Consider the following 17,742-nt stretch of genomic DNA (forward strand, 5'->3'; position numbering starts at 1 on the left):
TGTGACCAGGAGGGTTAGAAACTTTTTTTAAAGGAAAGTGTAAATTCTCCAGAAATCAATGATTTGGGCATCCTTGCCAAGGAGCGCTTTCCTACTTGTCATTGGTGACTGGATGAATAGATTTTTCAAGTCCTAAGTGTACACCAATTTATAGACTCCCATATGGCCATTGAACGGAAATTTCTACAGTGTGTCTCCATTAGGGCACTATCATGATCGTTGATGCATTTTGTATAGCAGCTTTGATCCCAAAGGATCTCAAGGCTGTTCTATAACAACTTTATAAAACGGCATTCATTCACAGCTCTGGGGTGTTAAAAAAAAAAAAGTGTGAATGGGTTGAAATGGACTACCAAGGACTATCTAAGGTCCTGGGGTGTCCGGGTAGTTGCCCTTTCATTGGCTTAAGTGATTTTGCTGCTTCCAGCCTCAGTTTGCTATGCACAAGCAAGAAAGATAAAATAGGATACATGATCTGTGGAACTTCGGAAAGTCAGGTTACTTATTTTAAGTGTAACCTCAGGCACCCAAATTTGAAAATTTTGGTCTGTCTGTCTATAGGGCCTGGGGTAATGTGGTACAGAACTTGTCTCCTTTGATCTATGTCTGTGCAGCATTTTTCAGAGGTTCATTATTACCATGTTCTGAGTTGCACACTCATACTGGAAATTCAACTGTGCATTCACATTGATATCTTTACTGGAGACTGATCCAGCTCATAGACCTACCTATGAAAGAGGAAGTAACGTGTTTTATTCTGATGGTTGTTGCAAGAATGAAGGCACTCACTGAAGAGTGCACATGGCTGGTCAGACCTTCCAGTTCAATAACTCTTTTCTACTATCATAAAAAAAAATCAAATGTAAAACATACCTTTTTAAAGTCTTTCGTGTTACATGGTATGCAGGAGAAGTTCAGGTGATGTTGGTTTCTCAAGTAGAACTAAGGAGTTCAGTCACTTGCTAAACCCAGTGTAATCATGTGCAATACCAACTTTGACCTAGGCTAATGTACATGTGATTTGAAGTGGCAATATTAACAATGTGCTTGCAACACATGGTTTCCCCCCCCTTGTTTGAAAGGTTTTTCATTGTGGTTAGAAGTTCTCTGAAACTCACTGGTCAAAGAAGCATGAGCTTCCTCAGCAAAATGGTTATTTTGATGACAATGTTGCTGTTTTAGCTTTTTGTCTGAGGAGGCAGAACTATGTGTAATAGGAAAAACTGGCGTTCCTATCTCCTGTGGAGGGTAAGGAAGCCCTGATGTGGCGGGGTCCTGCTGAGCTTCTCTTTTGAGGTTTTATTGTTGGGCTGTATCTCTTTCTGTACTTGGATCTGTTTTGTATCAGTGTTGTGTAGAATAATGTGTCTCGTGGGTTTTTTTGTGTTTAAACTACACCCATCTGCAAATCCATTTTCTTATCTTCACTGTATCTCTTAGTAGGAGCACATTAACTACAATCACATTTTAAACTTCTTCATCCTGGTTGATCACTGACCTTGATCATAAATCCAGCACACCTGCCTGCTCCCCAGCCACAGTACAGCTGTACTTCATGTTATATTTTTGACTTTCTGTCTTCACGTCAGCTAAAATTTGATATCTGATATGTGAATAATTTTTTTAAAAAATTTGTTAGTATATGACTAACAATGGAATCTTTTTTTGTTTGTTTGTTTTCCATCCCCAGATATGAAGATCAATGATATAGACCACCGGCTTCAATGATGCTGGGCATTTATAACTGGGTTCATTAAGGAATACAAAGAAAATACTTAAAGGGATCAATAATGGTGTCTTCTGGTTGCAGAATGCAAATTTTTTGGTTACTTCTCATAATCAGCTTCCTACAGAATACAGAAGGTAAGATTATATGATATCTTTTAGTTATGCTCCAGATGAGAGACCACATGCTCTTGTATAATTTTAAAATATTATTTTGCTTTTAGATTGCTCAGGAGTTTTAGGATGCATCTGCCTAGCTAAAAACAACTAATTACTACCTGTCCTGTTCTAGAGCTTAGCTGTTAGTTGAAATGATTGATATTAAAACAAAACAAACATTAAAAATAAACATACATTGTTTGATACAATGACACTAAATAACAGTATTCAGACAACTGGAGTGATGATAGAACTAGTAGGGGGTTTATTTTTAGATTCCTTCTGTTCAGTCCTCTCACTACACTGTCCTTGAGCACAAGTAAATTGCGAGTTATATAAACAATGCCTAGTTGTTTAAAATATGTTCTAATGGAACCAAAAGCAGCAGTCAGAGCACCTATTTTACTTGCATTGATTGGCTTGCTGGAAATAAAACTGAAAATATTTCATTAAAATCAGTGCTATACGTCTGAGAATTGGGCAAATGAAACTGAAAGTGCATACAGGATCACTGCCAGTTTAAAAACCTAACTGCTCTCTGTAAATTGTTCACCTCTGGTACATATAACACCTAAGATTGCTCTTAAATAGAAGAGATTAGTGAGGAAAAACATTTTCTTTTCTTTGTGTAAAATCAGTTCAATGTTTTGATAATATAGTCAGTCTCCTTGGTGTTTTTGTGGCTCTTTTAGACAATTACAGTGGAGAGAGAAACATTTTAAAAGAATAGGAAAATATGATTTTAATTGTTTTAACCACAAATATTGGCAGAGGAATTTAGGGCCAAGTATAATATCTAAAAATATTTGTAACTTTTAAAAAATTAACTAGGTTTCAAGTTGGCCGTTTCCCTTTAGTCGCATTCATCCTCATAGTTAGATAACCCCATGACTGATAGATAATATACAACTTTTAAGAGTGTAATGATTTAATTTGCAGTTCCTCAGTTACATCTGATACCACCTACAAAAAAAAAGTAGGGATGTGTCTCACTATGTATGAATTCTTTGGATTCATAGGTCAAACCCCTCTGAGTAAGTCAGAAAATAGAGTGCAGTAAAACCAAACAAGCACTACTGTCAAACAAAACCCAGCAAAGTTTAAAGGCTTAAATATCTTATAAAAGCTCTCACATTCAATATATATTTATTTAAACATTTGTTCTAGTCTAAGACTCTCTCAACTTACTCAGTTCTTGGGCTTGAATTGATAAACCTATTTTGTTGAAATATAGTAATAACTCCTATGTAGACTTCAAGGAGTACACTTTAAGGGTTACTTTCCTGAAGGGTTATTGCCTTTGAAAGGTCTAGTTTTGCCTAAACAGCTTTCAAGATTTCTCTCTTCCCCCATCTTCTCCCCCCCGAGTTGTGAGTATAGTGCTGAAGACAAACACATTCATCTTTTGGATTGTATGATTCTTTGGATGGTAACTTATGATTTGTTGGAGACTATACATTTGTGTGTTCTTGGTGTCCTTCATGTTTTTAGTCTTGGATGAAACCTTATTGTCATATGAAAGACAAGTTTCTGCAGATGGGAAGCCACTAGGAGCTTAGATATCTAAATTTTACAGCTAGTTGGCTTTGGTAATTACTGTGTTTGATGCAAAAATGCATTCATCTTGCAAGAATGAATGAACTAGTCTAAAATTGTGTTTAAAAGATAGTACAGGGAAATGGTGTTTTCACTTCATGGCTTTTCCAATTAAAGGTGCTCAATGACAGTTATAAAATCTTAAGTTTGTATGTGAGTAGTTATTTAAAAATCTCTCAACTCAGAATTTTGAAATATTTATCAAAATATCTCTGTACTGGAGTTGAGCAATATGTAGCAGTTGAAAAAAATCTGGAAGCAGGAAGGGGAAAATGGTATAGAACACATAGTTATAATTTTTTCTGATTAACTTAGTCATATATAACAAGCAGTTTGCAGCAACAGATAGCTGATCTACTGTGTTTGGGTAGGAAAAATAAACAAAGCTTCTGCATGCCCAATTGTTTCAATTTTCAGAAAGGTAATTTTCATTTTCATTTGTTACATTTCAGATCCATGTTGTTCTATTCCTATTCTGGCTTCTAGGAGGCCGTAGCAATCTTTTGATGCTTCAGTGCTGAATTCAGTTCCTTTAAAGTCTGCACAAGACTTACTTTCTCTGCCAAAATAAATGGAAGGAAATTGGGAGCAGCTAACAGAATCACATACAATTAATTATAAATTCTAAGAATAAATGAAATATTGTGGCACTGTATTTTGAAAGTGAATATTAATATTAAGTTGATTTAAGGCACCAGAAGCAAAGTGAATACAGCATTGCGAGACTTTCTGACGAGACTGTTTTGCCTTTTGTTTCAGTCATAAAATATGCCAAGTGTAACATGGTCTAATAATGACACTTCATCCTTGGAAGTATAACCACAAACAAATGCTAAAATAACAGTATGTAAGACAGTGGTTCTCAAACTTTTGTACTGGGGACCCCTTTCACATAGCAAGCCTCTGAGTGTGCCCCCCCTTATAAATTACAAACACTTTTTAATATATTTAACACATTATAAATGCTTGAGGCAAAGCGGGGTTTGGGGTGGAGGCTGGAAGCTCATGACCCCCCAGTAATAACCTTGCGATGCCCTGAGGGGTCCCTACCCCCAGTTTGAGAATCCTTGAAAATAGGAATATCTTTAATTCTCTGACTTGGAAATCTTATATACATAAGCAGGTTGTTGCAGCGGGTAGAAAAAAACTAACTAAATTTCATGCTGTTAAGAGTGAATGTTTCTGTACAGTGAAAAAAGATTCCAGGTGTGGACCAATGGTTCATTAGTCCACTTAATGAAAAATTTTCCAATCAAGACAAACCCCTCGTTGCTGTCACAGTGGCTTAACCCAGTAGGTTTTTAGCAGACAGAGACTGTTTCACGAGAGACTGCAGTATTATTTGCAGTATCTATCAAGTCAAGAATCATATCTGCAGTTAAGAGAAGTTTCTTTTTTTCTTTTTCTTTTCTTTTTGAGGCAACAGGCCAAGGGGTTTGCTTTTGAAGCAGTTCCTTCCTACAGGTAAAGAGAGCCTGGAAAGGACATATACTGGCAGCTAGAAAGAAAACTGCAGAGAGTTAATACATACTTCTGGTACATTGATCTGTGTCATCTCAGTTTGTTTTAGAGAAGTCTGACAGGGCATCATGCCTGTTAACAGCAGTAAGTAGATAATATTGTGGCACCAAATAAAGAGAACCAAGCAAAAGAAAGAAACATGAGGGAAGAAGAGCTAAAGTTAATTAGCATAAATACTTACTTTACATTTTATTTTAATGTTATGAGCAAGACTTGATTTAATTTTTTGATTCATTTTATGTCAAAGTAATTAGGGAAGAAATTCCAAAAAAGTGTGAGTGGGTTTGATGTCTCATGTATAGGAGCATTTTAAAAGTGTTTTTTTCATCCTTGTGTATTTGATTTTTAAATTACTGTGTTTCCTAAAGTAATAGCTATTATTAATTAGTTTCAGCCTCTCTTTGTCTATAAATAGACATTTTTGTTTACATTAAAATGAAAAGCATAAAACCCAGATTTTTAAACATTATATACTCCAGGGGAGTAGGCAATATATTTTGTTTCACAAAATTTTATTTACAAAAATTGTAAGTGCTTCTAAATGTGCACCTGGAATTATTGCATTCATTTTAAAAGATACATTTAAATACAGGTAATATACACACCTAGTTCCTGAAACATGGAGAATGCATGTAGCATTCTGCTGAGCCTCTCCTCTGAAGGCAATGGGAGTTGAAGGCTCTGAGCACATTTCAAAAGATGCTCAACATTCTTGCACAATTGAGACCCCCCCAGGGCCTAATTCTGCAAACCGTTGTACACATGAATAAATTCACATATGTATATGTGTAAGTGTTAGTGGGATTGGGCCCGTAGTAGTTAAACCAACAACAAACCCTTGTTCACAGCATATCTTGAATTGATAGGAGAGCTTCATTAATAGAGAAATCAACTTTTTGTTAACTGATTTAATTTTTGTTTTGTCCATTTCTTCCAGGGTAGTGCTTACTGTAGCATCATGTATCAGTAAGTAGGAATGTAAATTGAATTTCTCTAGCTCGGAGAATTTAATCACAGTAAATCTGTGTGAAACACTACATTTATTAGGCAACTTCTTGGTTTAACGAAGTATCCACAAACATAACCAGTACAATTTTGCACCACTTCTGTTAAGCACCAATTTTTGTCAGTCCCTTGAGTGCTCAATTCTGATAGGTTTTACTGAATCCTAATGGAGTTTTAGTAAGTAAAAGTCAGATCTTTGAATGTTAGCACAATTTGGCACTAGTGATTAATTATAAATAACAGCAGCTCATGGAAAAATGGGGATAGATTTCAGGATAAGTCATCCAACATAGTGTATCTTATGATTCCATTAGTAAAAATGTTTTTGTTAAATAATGAATGCAGATTATTTAAAGGCAAAGATTTATGTAAAAAGGAATGGAAGGGTGCCTATAAAAAACAAAACAGAAGTATTGAGTTCCGCTTTCAGTATTTGTTGTGAACAAATGAAGAAATACTTTCATGGTGTTTATTTAGTGATGTCTCTATTTTGTTTCCTGAAACAGACATGGGGCCAGCACAGCTTTTAAAAAGTAAATTGATCTAAATAGTGAAATCAAATTTCTTTTTAAAGAAAAATGCCAGGTAAACTTTCCAAGTGCAGTTTTAGATTAAGGAGGCTATCAGACTAGCTGGCAAAAAAAAAAACAACCAAACAGAAAAAAGGCATCAGATTATTTAGCATGTGGGCAGTGCATGTCCTTTCGTTCATCCCCTCAATGGTGGGACTTGACGTTCATGTTTTGTGAAAGAAAATAGCTATTTCAAAAATGTAGGAGAAATGACATGGGACTAGAGAAGTCTGATAGCCTTGACAGTCTCAGTTTGTGAAATGCCATTTTAAATATTGCACTAATACTTGTTTAGAGGACTTACTAAGAAATCTTATTTTTAGCCACTAAATTATTTATTTTAATTCATACACACTCTCAAATTTGTTATAATTTTAACAAAAAAATTTGAAATCTAAAGTACTGTATGCTAGGTATTAGCTACTCTTATAAAGAGCTGTGTTCCTGCTGTCATTTGCTAAACCTTTGAATTCCTCTTGTGAAAGGGGAAACCGTATTGTGGCTTCAGAGGCTCTCCTCACAAGGAGAGGAGTTTGAAAAATTGTCAAAAAATGTACAAACACAATTTACTTCTGCTAAGGGCAAATGTTACCTTTCCAGAGTCTTCTAAACTATTGCTTCAATTTACCACTTTTCATTGTGATAACCTTGTTCAGTCTCAGTGGGAATAGCTACATGACCAACCACTAGGATGAGATTGAATTGACTCAGCTACCTTGGCGTAGCTGACTGACACAGTTGACTCTGAGTGTTCCCCCCGCTCCCATATTTGGATATGTTTTAGATTAGTTAAAGACTATAGGGTGCCTTTTCTACAAGGTACATGTGGATTGGCCACACATCTCCTATAAAAAATTTATTGGGACTCTCAGTGGTATGTTATGGAGCACAGAGAATGCAATATATCATTTTAATTTTTACTACCTTTAATGGTTTTAAAACCAAATCACTGTATACATTTATTTTAATGATTGCATTCCTGTTTTGTACTAAAATGGAAGTATACTGTTGTATCTGAGAAACAGGGCATTTTATTTAGCTTTATCTGTACACACTTCAGTCCTTCTTAGCTGTGTTTGTATTATACTTGTGGAACATGGTACAAAATGGAGAGGTTCGTGACCCATAGGATTGGGAGTGGGGAAGCATAAAACATCTGAATTAGTGTATAACTGAAGACCGTGCACTGAAAGTTCTCTTCTTACTACTGTCATATTTGTCCACATCAGAATCAGAAAATAATGAAGGTCCTCATAAAGTATAATAAATCTAAATTTAGCATGCAAAACCCTAATCCTGCAATCATGCATTTAATTTTACACCGACAAATAGTTCAATTGAAGTCTATGGAGTACTCGTGAGAGTAAAGTTGCATGCACCGATCGTTGCAGAATCACATCCATATAGTGAACGGAATATTTATATTAGTAGTTCGGTTAAAACCTATCTTACTGACTTTGTACCAATAAACATACTTACACAGTAGTCATACAAATATATTGTTGAATGTAAGATTCTCATAAAACACTAATTTTCATGTCCACTTCTGTATTTATGATTTAGTTCCAGGATGTGTGATTTGCATGTTCTCTTTGTAAGTGTGCTTGATGGTCTATATGACCTTTCTGTATGCTGGTATTGCTTATGCCGATATGACAAGTTTCCCAGACAACAGAGGCACTTAAAAGTTGACTGTGGTGTTTTTAAAGTGTGATATAGTATCACAATATTTACTTTTTAACATAAATATGATATCTTCAGTTCTTTCTATAGCGTAATTATATAAAGGCAAAGATCCTTAATAAGCAATATATTTTGCTCTAAATTCTACTATATCCCTAGCAATGCATTTATTTTTGTAAAATCGTTTGCAAAGTTTTGTTTCTAACTCACTCTAAAATTAATAAAAATTCACGTCATTAAAGCCAGAGCCATTTTCAGTTTTATATGCTATCTTCTGTAGCATTAGTTTATCTGCTGATAAATCTTATCAACCGTGACAGATTTATTGTAATGTGCAGGTATGACTGGATTGATGTTTTGAATGTTATACCTAAAAATATTGGATTTTCTCCTGAATTGTCATCCTTGTTCTTAACAATGTAAAATTTCCCCACATTTAGCACAGCAGTAAATTTTGTGTCATCTTAAATCCATGGAAATATTATGACAAACTGAAACAGAGCAATCCTTGCTGACATATAGGAACTAAACAAAGCCCCATGATTCAAGATGTCTCAAATTTTATGTCTAACAAAAAGAAATTTGAACTAACTAGTCCACTAACTTTCAAAACCCAATTGTGCTATAGCTTTTTGTGTTTCCGTTATCTCTATCTTCTAGCTTTCTTTTGAAGTGTAAAGAAATAGAGCTGTATAAATGTTTGCTCAGTTGGTGGATGCCTCTTTCAATAAATGGAGACAATTCATCCACGTCCAAGTGACATTAAGACAGTCCTTTTAAGGGGAGTGAGGGAAAATGTGTTCATTTCCAGCGACATTAAATCAGTTCAGGTGGTTTGGAATTTTTCATCCTTTTTCTTTTCTTACCTTATACTAATAAGGTAATTCACTGGTATGTCAGTGCTGTGCATTAGTGATGTTTGCAAAAAATAAAATAAAATAAAAATCTTTCCCCCTCCCCAGAAATGTGTGAGTGGGAGAGGGGTTGGAAAGCAAACTAAACTTTTGTATTGGTTGCCTAAGCAACTCATGCACGGAAGAAACCCAGAGAGTTCACATAACTTCAGTTCCTGCTTATAGTGCTAGGCTAACGAGAGCTAACTTTCCCCCCAGCCACATAAATTAGGAGTTAGAGCAGTGTATTTGATGATCTATACTAGCAGAGACTATAAGTAGTCCATGACACTGTTTTGAGAGGTTTTTCCTATTAAACTTGAATTCAGTAAGTTCATTTAAAGCTGTCATTCTCAGCAGATTCTGAAAATACATTGTATTTTTAGGTGGGAAAAGAAGTGAGAAATATTTTCTCTTTAAATTGTAGCTGGAAGATTTTTGTCCTGTTTCATATCACCTCTTGATTGTAAACATCTCAGTCTAATTGGCCTTTTATCCACTGATCCTGGCATGCAACCTGACCTTCCTTCCCTATTGTTTCACATTATTATCTGCCATATTCTCCCCATTGAGCTGTCCCAGTTCTTTTCTCTAGCTCAAGGGTGATAGGTTGGTTGCCTCTGATATTTTTTTCTACTTCAAAAAGTTTCTGTTGTGAAAGGGTGTTGCTTGTAAAATGAATTTTAATAATGTAGTACAGATTATAAAATGTATCTTTAGCATTACAATTCTGTTTGGAAAAATGTGGTTTTGTGGCCATTTAGAATTGATTAGGTATTTCAGTGGTTTCAAGATAAATTTGCTCTTAGTAAACAAAAAAGAACAGTTTGGCGCTTACACTTTTATATTGTTTAATTTGCAACAGATGAAGTTGGTGTGCATGAAGAATGAAGCCTGGAAAGTACTAGAAGGCAAACCAGTGGTTTGTGATGTGGATTATTACCCATTAGTATGGATGGAATCACAATATATCATTTTATAGATTACCGGCTAAAAGAAAATGTTATTAATACAACATGTTATACAGTGTTGTTTCAAGTGCTACTCAATAACCATCAACTTTGAATTTTCTCTATATGTTTATAGATTGTTTTGCAATGTACTGTTTAAAAAAAGAAGAAGAAAACTTTTTACATGGAACTGTAAATGTTCCAGCACTCAAACCACCTGAAGTATGTGCAGTGTAAATGCAGGATATGAAAACCTTGAATACCTACATATAATAAACTGCCTTAAAAGATTTTATAGAAATAATGTTTTACTAAAAGCACAATGCCCATAGAGGAAGATTATTCAAGAAATAGATTGAGTTGCCAAATGTATTTGTTGACTAATTACATTCATATATTAATTAGCTTTGAGTTTGGCTTGATTAAATCAATGGAGTTGTAACATTCTGGCAACAGTTGCGCTTACAGTCTGGGACATATTTAATCTGTAACATGCATTATTATCTAGCTTTTGCACGATATGTTTTTGAACAACATTTTCATATCGCCATTTATTTAAGACAAGAAACTTGTTTAATCCTTTGCCTTTAAAGTTTAGGCGAAGAGAAGTGCTCTGAATATTAGCTTTCAAAAACTCTTTCTTTTGTTGCATTGATGACATTCATAGCAGAATCAATTATACTAGCCTTATTTACCATGAAAGTGTATCTGAGGGCTATCATTCCATTCCTCAGCATTATTGTTAATTGGCTGATAGCTGATAGCAAAGGTACTGTGACAATAGTGGGGAAAACATTTAATCATAGAATCATAGAATCATAGAATCTCAGGGTTGGGAGGGACCTCAGGAGGTCATCTAGTCCAACCCCCTGCTCAAAGCAGGACCAAACCCAACTAAATCATCCCAGCCAGGGCTTTGTCAAGCCTGACCTTAAAAACCTCTAAGGAAGGAGATTCCACTACCTCCCTAGGTAACCCATTCCAGTTCTTCACCACCCTACTAGTGAAAAAGTTTTTCCTAATATCCAACCTAAACCTCCCCCTCTGCAACTTGAGACCATTACTCCTTGTTCTGTCATCTTCTACCACTGAGAACAGTCTAGATCCATCCTCTTTGGAACCCCCTTTCAGGTAGTTGAAAGCAGCTATCAAATCCCCCCTCATTCTTCTCTTCTGCAGACTAAACAATCCCAGTTCCCTCAGCCTCTCCTCATAAGTCATGTGCTCCAGCCCCCTAATCATTTTTGTTGCCCTCCGCTGGACTCTCTCCAATTTATCCACATCCTTCTTGTAGTGTGGGGCCCAAAACTGGACACAGTACTCCAAATGAGGCCTCACCAGTGCTGAGTAGCGAGAAGAGTGAGAAGAGACTTGCTCAAGTTGTACTGAAGTGTCAGGTTCTGGCCAAATTTAGGCTCTTGATCCCATTTCCACTTGGAGTAAAATATTAAATGGTGAAGAAACAACAAAATGCATTTAAGAGCATTCAGAGATGTTAAGGAACAATAAAACTCTGTAACCATGTAAATGACAGCAGCTGACTATTTGAATTAACTTTATGTTTAGCTTAATTTGGGGTCCTAATTATTCTTAACTTACGTGAGTAGATTTCAATTATAGTATACTGCAGGGATTTGTAGCTAAGGCAACTGAAGGAATCATTTCACATAAAGTACTTTTGTTCAACTGATTAGGCAGGTTAAAATGGAACGATAGAAAATTGAAACCTTGTCTGATAAGGCCCAACGGATTGTTTCCAGTTGCACCATGAAAAAATTGTGCTAATACAGTTCATTCCCTCTCCACCCCATCACAAGATTTGCATCAATAGAGAAGATGTATAATATGTTTATAACCCCATAAAGTATTTTTATTTCAAAAGATTGCAGGCTTGGTGCCAGAGTAGACCTGATTGCAACCAACTGATTATAGCAACTACTAAAAAGAGTGTGACTATAATTAAGGAATATTTCCATGAACCCTTAGACTAGGTCTTTGTAAGGACAGGTTTTTCCCCCTAGAAGCTTATTTTGAGTATTTTATAACATTACTTATCTGAGCTTTTAAATTGTAAGATGTTGACACTGCTGCACATGTGGAATAACTACTTCCTCAACAAAGAGTTTTAGTACATAATGTAATAAAAAGTACCCAGAATAGATGTACTTCTGATAGAGACACTGTAAAGATGGCATTCCTCAAAGCTTAAACATCTTATAAAGTCAGTATTCATAAGTGTCCTCCAGATACTTGAAAAAAATTAACATGCTGTGACATACCAGGGTACAATCCAGACTAATGAGTAGCTGTGTCACCCCTGCCCTCTAACCTGGAGTGCCCTTTACAATGCTTTACTGCTGTAGCCTCCAGCCTGGACTGCTCACAAACAGCCTCAAGCATTAAGTTACTCGCAGGTAGACGTGTGCGTTGCAGCCAGCCAGCCATTCCGCGGCGTTTACCAGCCTTAATTATACTGCATGGTGGCCCCCAACACACTCTGTCTTAGATTCTCTCTCCCCGAAACGTATGTCCTGTACTGCCCAGCACTCTCCTGGACAATACAAGTTTATATCAAGTCAGTTACTTTAGTAGAAATAATATGCACACAACTTGTCACCCCAAATGGACAGACAGTCCCCTGACGCTTCAATTTAAACACGCTGGATTAATAAAGCAATAGAACAAGGTTTTTAATTATAGGGAGATTTTAAGTGAGTACAAGTGATGAGGCATAAAAGTCAGAAATGGTTACAAGAAAAATAAAGATAAAATGCAATTGGTGCTTAATTTAACAAGCTATGTTAAATTCAAAGCAAAGTTTTCTCACTACCTGCTTTCATCAGTCTTACTGACCAAACTTCTTAGGTCAGAACCTCTTCTCCCAGAATCTGATGAATGCTTCCTTTATTAATTCAGGTGTCATCAATGTGATGTGGGGAGGGGAACAGGGGGGGGTTCCTTGGGGGTATTTGTCCCTCCTTTTTGTAGTTTCAGTCCCCCTCTTGAAAAACATTTCCAGCTGAGTACAAAAAGTCTATGTGGCAGGATGTTCGCTGCTGCTTTTTCCTCACCTGTTTGAGCTTCCTTTGTTTCCTTTCCCTGTTGATGACTCTTTCCTGCTTAAATGCAAATTAAACCGAGCCCACATTCTTTTGTTTAGGACAGATCTGTTTGCCAACTTCTGCTTGGGTAGGGCTGTGGTTTGGAACACGTTTTAATAACATCATACTGGGAAATCTCTTAAACTTCACATGCAGTGTTGCCACACACATTTTACCAGGATAGTAATGACCAGCAAATTACAAGTTTTCAAATGATACTCCGCAACACATACTTAATACAAAGATTGTTACAATAAGGCAGGAATCGGCAACCTTTGGCCCGAGGCCCACCAGGGTAAGCACCTGGTTTGTTTACCTGCCGCGTCTGCAGGTTCGTCCGATTGCGGCTCCCACTGGCCGCGGTTCGCCGCTCCAGGCCAATGGCGGCTGTGGGAAGTTGTGGCCAGCACATCCCTCGGCCCATGCCGCTTCCCACAGCCCCCATTGGTCTGGAGCGCTGAACCGCAGCCAGTGGAAGCCACAATCAGCCGAACTTGCATACATGGCAGGTAAACAAACCGGCCCAGCCCGCCAGGGTGCTTAAGCTGGCGGGCCGTGCGCCAAAGGTTGCCGATTCCTGCAATAGGGTGTACAGCACAGGGATACATTCTGTCACACAAGCCTCCAAAGTGAAGTCTGCATCATGGTTTAAGTTTTGCTTCTAAAGTGAGTAATCCAACATCAACTTTCTGTTTGTGTTTTATTCCCCCGGCATAACTATCTTGTTGTCGGCCCTCCTCTGCCTTCTGGCTCAGTAATTCTGAACAGCCAGGGTAGTGAAAGTTACAAGGGTTTTTACCCTGCTGACTCAGAAAAGCAGAGTGGAGCAACAGCACAACATCTATGTCTGCAAACCAAAATATAGGTCTAATTCAGATCTGCCAGCTTTGACCATGCCCCTGGAGTACACACTTAGAGCATATGTATACTGGCTTCATAGAAACCACATTGTTATTATGTGTGAACGTTGTCTTAGGCATTAAGCACAAAAATGGTTTAATTCTGCTTCGGTCAGAGTGAAGCTCTGATTTCTTTGCGCATCAATGCGCTTTTTCAATGTGCTTAAAAAAAAAGACTTTCAAAACACATTTTTAAATGAAGTTCTTAAACCAGGTAAAACCTAATTACCTTTAAGTAAGGAAATTAATAAATAAGTTTAAATGCCACTGAGAAACACAATGGTTTCCAGAAGTGGCTGACAAAAATGGGTGTTTTTGCCCATATGTCTGACATATTTCTCAGCTGTTGTTAGCTCTCAGCTGATAGTATAGCATTGGTGGTGTATGGTGCCCCTGTTAGTGAACTAGGAGAGCTCTCTGGAACTCGTGGAGATGTGCAATGCCTTCCTCATGCCATTTTTTCATTTTCTAAAACCTGTGTAGGATAGAATAATGGTTTCTACCACTGAGAAGTCATAGAGAGAATGGAAGTCTTTGTACAGGGCCACCCTAAAATAAGTGAATCTTAATGAAATGTTACAAAGTTTAATTTTTATGAACATTTGCTCATACCTGCAGATGTTTGTGGATGTTGGGGAACACAGCTTTTTGGAACTCTGTAGCTGGTATATTCCGTCTATTAAAGACTGTGGCTTCCCCTTTATGCCTGGACAGGAAAGATGGGGGCATGGGCTACCCTCATAACTGACATAGCATGGTAGGTTGATCAGTCTCTGCAAGACTGCTGCTCCCGTGCTTGTGCAAGTGGGTGGAGGGGTATGTGGGGGAGCCTTGACTCCACTGGCACATACAGGAGGAATAATCTTTACTAAGTAAAGGGCTGGCTCAGCTTATTTCCAAAGGAGGAAAACCAGGCATCAAATTTGTGACTGTGTTACAATCCAGTCCCTTTTCTGCTGTTGGGGAAACTAAGCGCCATCACTTATCCAGAGCTAGTGAAAACTCCATGATGCAGACCTAAGTAAGTTTTCCTTGTAATATTCAGATTATAACACATATAGGGAATCATATCCAATCTTGCCTATCGCAATTTAAAGGTGACCTGCAAAAGAGGAGAGGGTGAAGAGGAAGTAGTTTTTTGCCCTGTTTTCATTAATGATGTATAAAGAAACCCTGAACATTAGTTTGGTTCTTCAGCAGAGAAAGGTGCTCCTTGGTTTTTACCTTAGGTATTCAGAGCCTGTCTAGACTGCAAGACTGATGCGTTGGTGAACTAGAGAAAAGATAACTTCATATCTTATGTTCATAAGAGTCAAGAGTAGAAGCAGAGTAATTGAGGGAGAAGGGATTTTTAGTCAGACTTCATAAAACTTTGGGTTTTTATATGCCGTTTGTTAATACTGAGATAATTTCTCAGACATTCTAGAAAGGATGTCTTTGTGAAAGATTAATTACCTCCATCCTTTCAGCAATGTGTGAGAGGTGGTAAAATAGAGGTCGTCTAGCACTCTTCCAACACCAGAGAAGAACAGAGTTGATCTTTCTAAAGTAAATAGGAAAAATAAAAATAAATTTTTCATACATCAGAAGCAAAGAGGGGAAAAAGCCCACAAAACAAAACAAGGGAACAAGCCCAGCTTCAAAAAATCATTTGCAGTTCACCTTCAGCATTTGTATAAGGTAGTAGGCAAAGACTGCATGTATTCTATTGGATAAAGTATTTGCCTATGTATTGCATTGTTAATAAGTTCAAATCTTGTCAAACTGGTACCTTTATTAAAAATTTGTAGCATCCCACTCCCAACTTGGCCCTCTGCTAGGGGTCTGGAATCCATACATGAGAACTGTAGTGTGGAGAACTAAGTTTACTCTAATGGTCTTGTTTAATGTGACTATTTAAACACCTAGTTCTATTTTATTGTAGTTATTTTATCATATCTTTATTGATCCCATCATTTCTAAATGTGAAGAAGATATTTTAGAGGCCAATTTGATCCTTTGTGGGAGGAGGGGACAACCTTTAGGGATATTCCTGTGGAAGGGGAGAGAAAGGGGGAGGTTGAAATAGATAAGTATTTTCTCTATGATATCATCCATATTCTTTTTCTGACTCTGCAGAAGTATCTCCTGAGGAGTTCCGCAGGAATCTTGGTTTTCTAGTGCAAGTGGAATAGGCTTCTGAGTGCCTCTCCATAGCATCACTACCCAGTCACCCTTCAGGACTGCAACCCAAATGATTGTTGTCATGAATTGAGGTCTCATTAATTTGTGCTCAGAAAACCTTCTTGAAAGGAATCCCAGGGAAGTGGCCAGTGGGGAAGCCCCTAGCAGCAGAGCCACAGATGCCAGGGAGGGAGATAGCCATAGCCATCTAAATGTCTTCTAGTGATGTATGGACTAGAGATGTATGGCCTCCCCTTCTTCCCCTCCCCCGCCCAAACTTTCTGCCCATTCCATACGGGTGGGGGGAACTCTGCCTACCTTCCCTGCCTCACTATGAAACGATAATGAAGAAACTTGTAGCATTTCCAGTCCTCTGCTCAAAAATCCTTTGGAACAAGCACGCTCCATGTTCACATCTCTCTCACCTCAGGTTCACAACAATGCAATTCCATAGATTTCAGTGGAGTTGCTTCTAATTTACTAGCATCAGAAGAGAATCAGGCCTTCTCAATTCACCCGAATTAACAAGCTGGTTCTTTAAACAGATCTTTGGGCCTGAGTTTACAGACAAATTTTTCAGGGCTCCATAATGTAATTCCAGTAGGAACCAAAAATTATCGTACCAGATTGTATCAGTAGTCCCTCTAATCCAGAATTTTGTCTTCAGCAGTGGGCAGAGTTAGATGCTAAGGTGTAAAAAAGGTGACCTGCCAATAGTGGAAGTTCCTTCCTGGTCTTATCAGTTAGTAATTGGTTTACATGATTAAACATGAGGGTTTATAGTTCTGCTTTAAAATATAACACTATATACAGTGATATTCCATATGATATGACTGTAACTGAGTGGTCTTCTTATTCAACTGAATGGCTAATCCTATTTTATTTCCTGCTAAGTTCTTGGACTCGATATTATGGCACTGAGTTCCACAGTTTGTGCAGTGTGTAAAAATGTATTTACTGTAATCAGTTTTAAATGTTGCCTTTCAATTTCATTCAGTGTCTCCTTGTTCTTGTGTAATAAGAGAAAGGAAGTAGGAGTACGCTATTTACTGTCTCTCTACAATCATTTTATATACCTCTCTTCTGTCCTCTTACTCTCTTCTCTCTAAACCAAACAGTTCCAGTCTTTTCCTTCTCATTTCACATGGGCATTTCATGAAGGCTAATGCTTTTCATTGTCCATCTCTGGACCCCTTAGGTTTCTGCTATAAATTTTTAGATAGGGTGACCAGGATGGAACACAGTTTTCCAAGCTTTGAGTTTATATAATAATGTTTATAGTATTTACATTTTCAAAATATTTTCTATCCCATTCTTTATCTTAATATTTTGTTTGTTTTATTGCCATTATATCTGGAGTAGAGGTTTTCATTGAATCATGTTGGGTCCTTTTCCTAAGTAATTAGAGTTAGTTTAGAACACAACAATGCTTCTAAATAGTTTAAAATTATTCCTTCTAATGTGAATTACCTTGC

General features: G+C 37.2%; 1 protein-coding gene across 10 annotated transcripts in view; it reads left to right on the forward strand.

The window, feature by feature from the left end:
- Positions 1-17,742, forward strand: part of ADGRL2 (adhesion G protein-coupled receptor L2) — a 190,962-nt gene that overhangs the window by 34,684 nt on the left and 138,536 nt on the right. For all 10 annotated transcript variants that reach the window (XM_045026939.1, XM_045026940.1, XM_045026943.1 and 7 more), the window contains exon 2: positions 1,691-1,863. In XM_045026939.1, the coding sequence (XP_044882874.1) occupies positions 1,791-1,863 (73 nt within the window). In that variant the 5' untranslated portion in view covers positions 1,691-1,790. The remainder of the gene's footprint in view (positions 1-1,690; positions 1,864-17,742) is intronic.

Source organism: Mauremys mutica, chromosome 8 (genome assembly GCF_020497125.1).
Source record: "Mauremys mutica isolate MM-2020 ecotype Southern chromosome 8, ASM2049712v1, whole genome shotgun sequence".
NCBI lineage: Eukaryota > Metazoa > Chordata > Testudines > Geoemydidae > Mauremys > Mauremys mutica.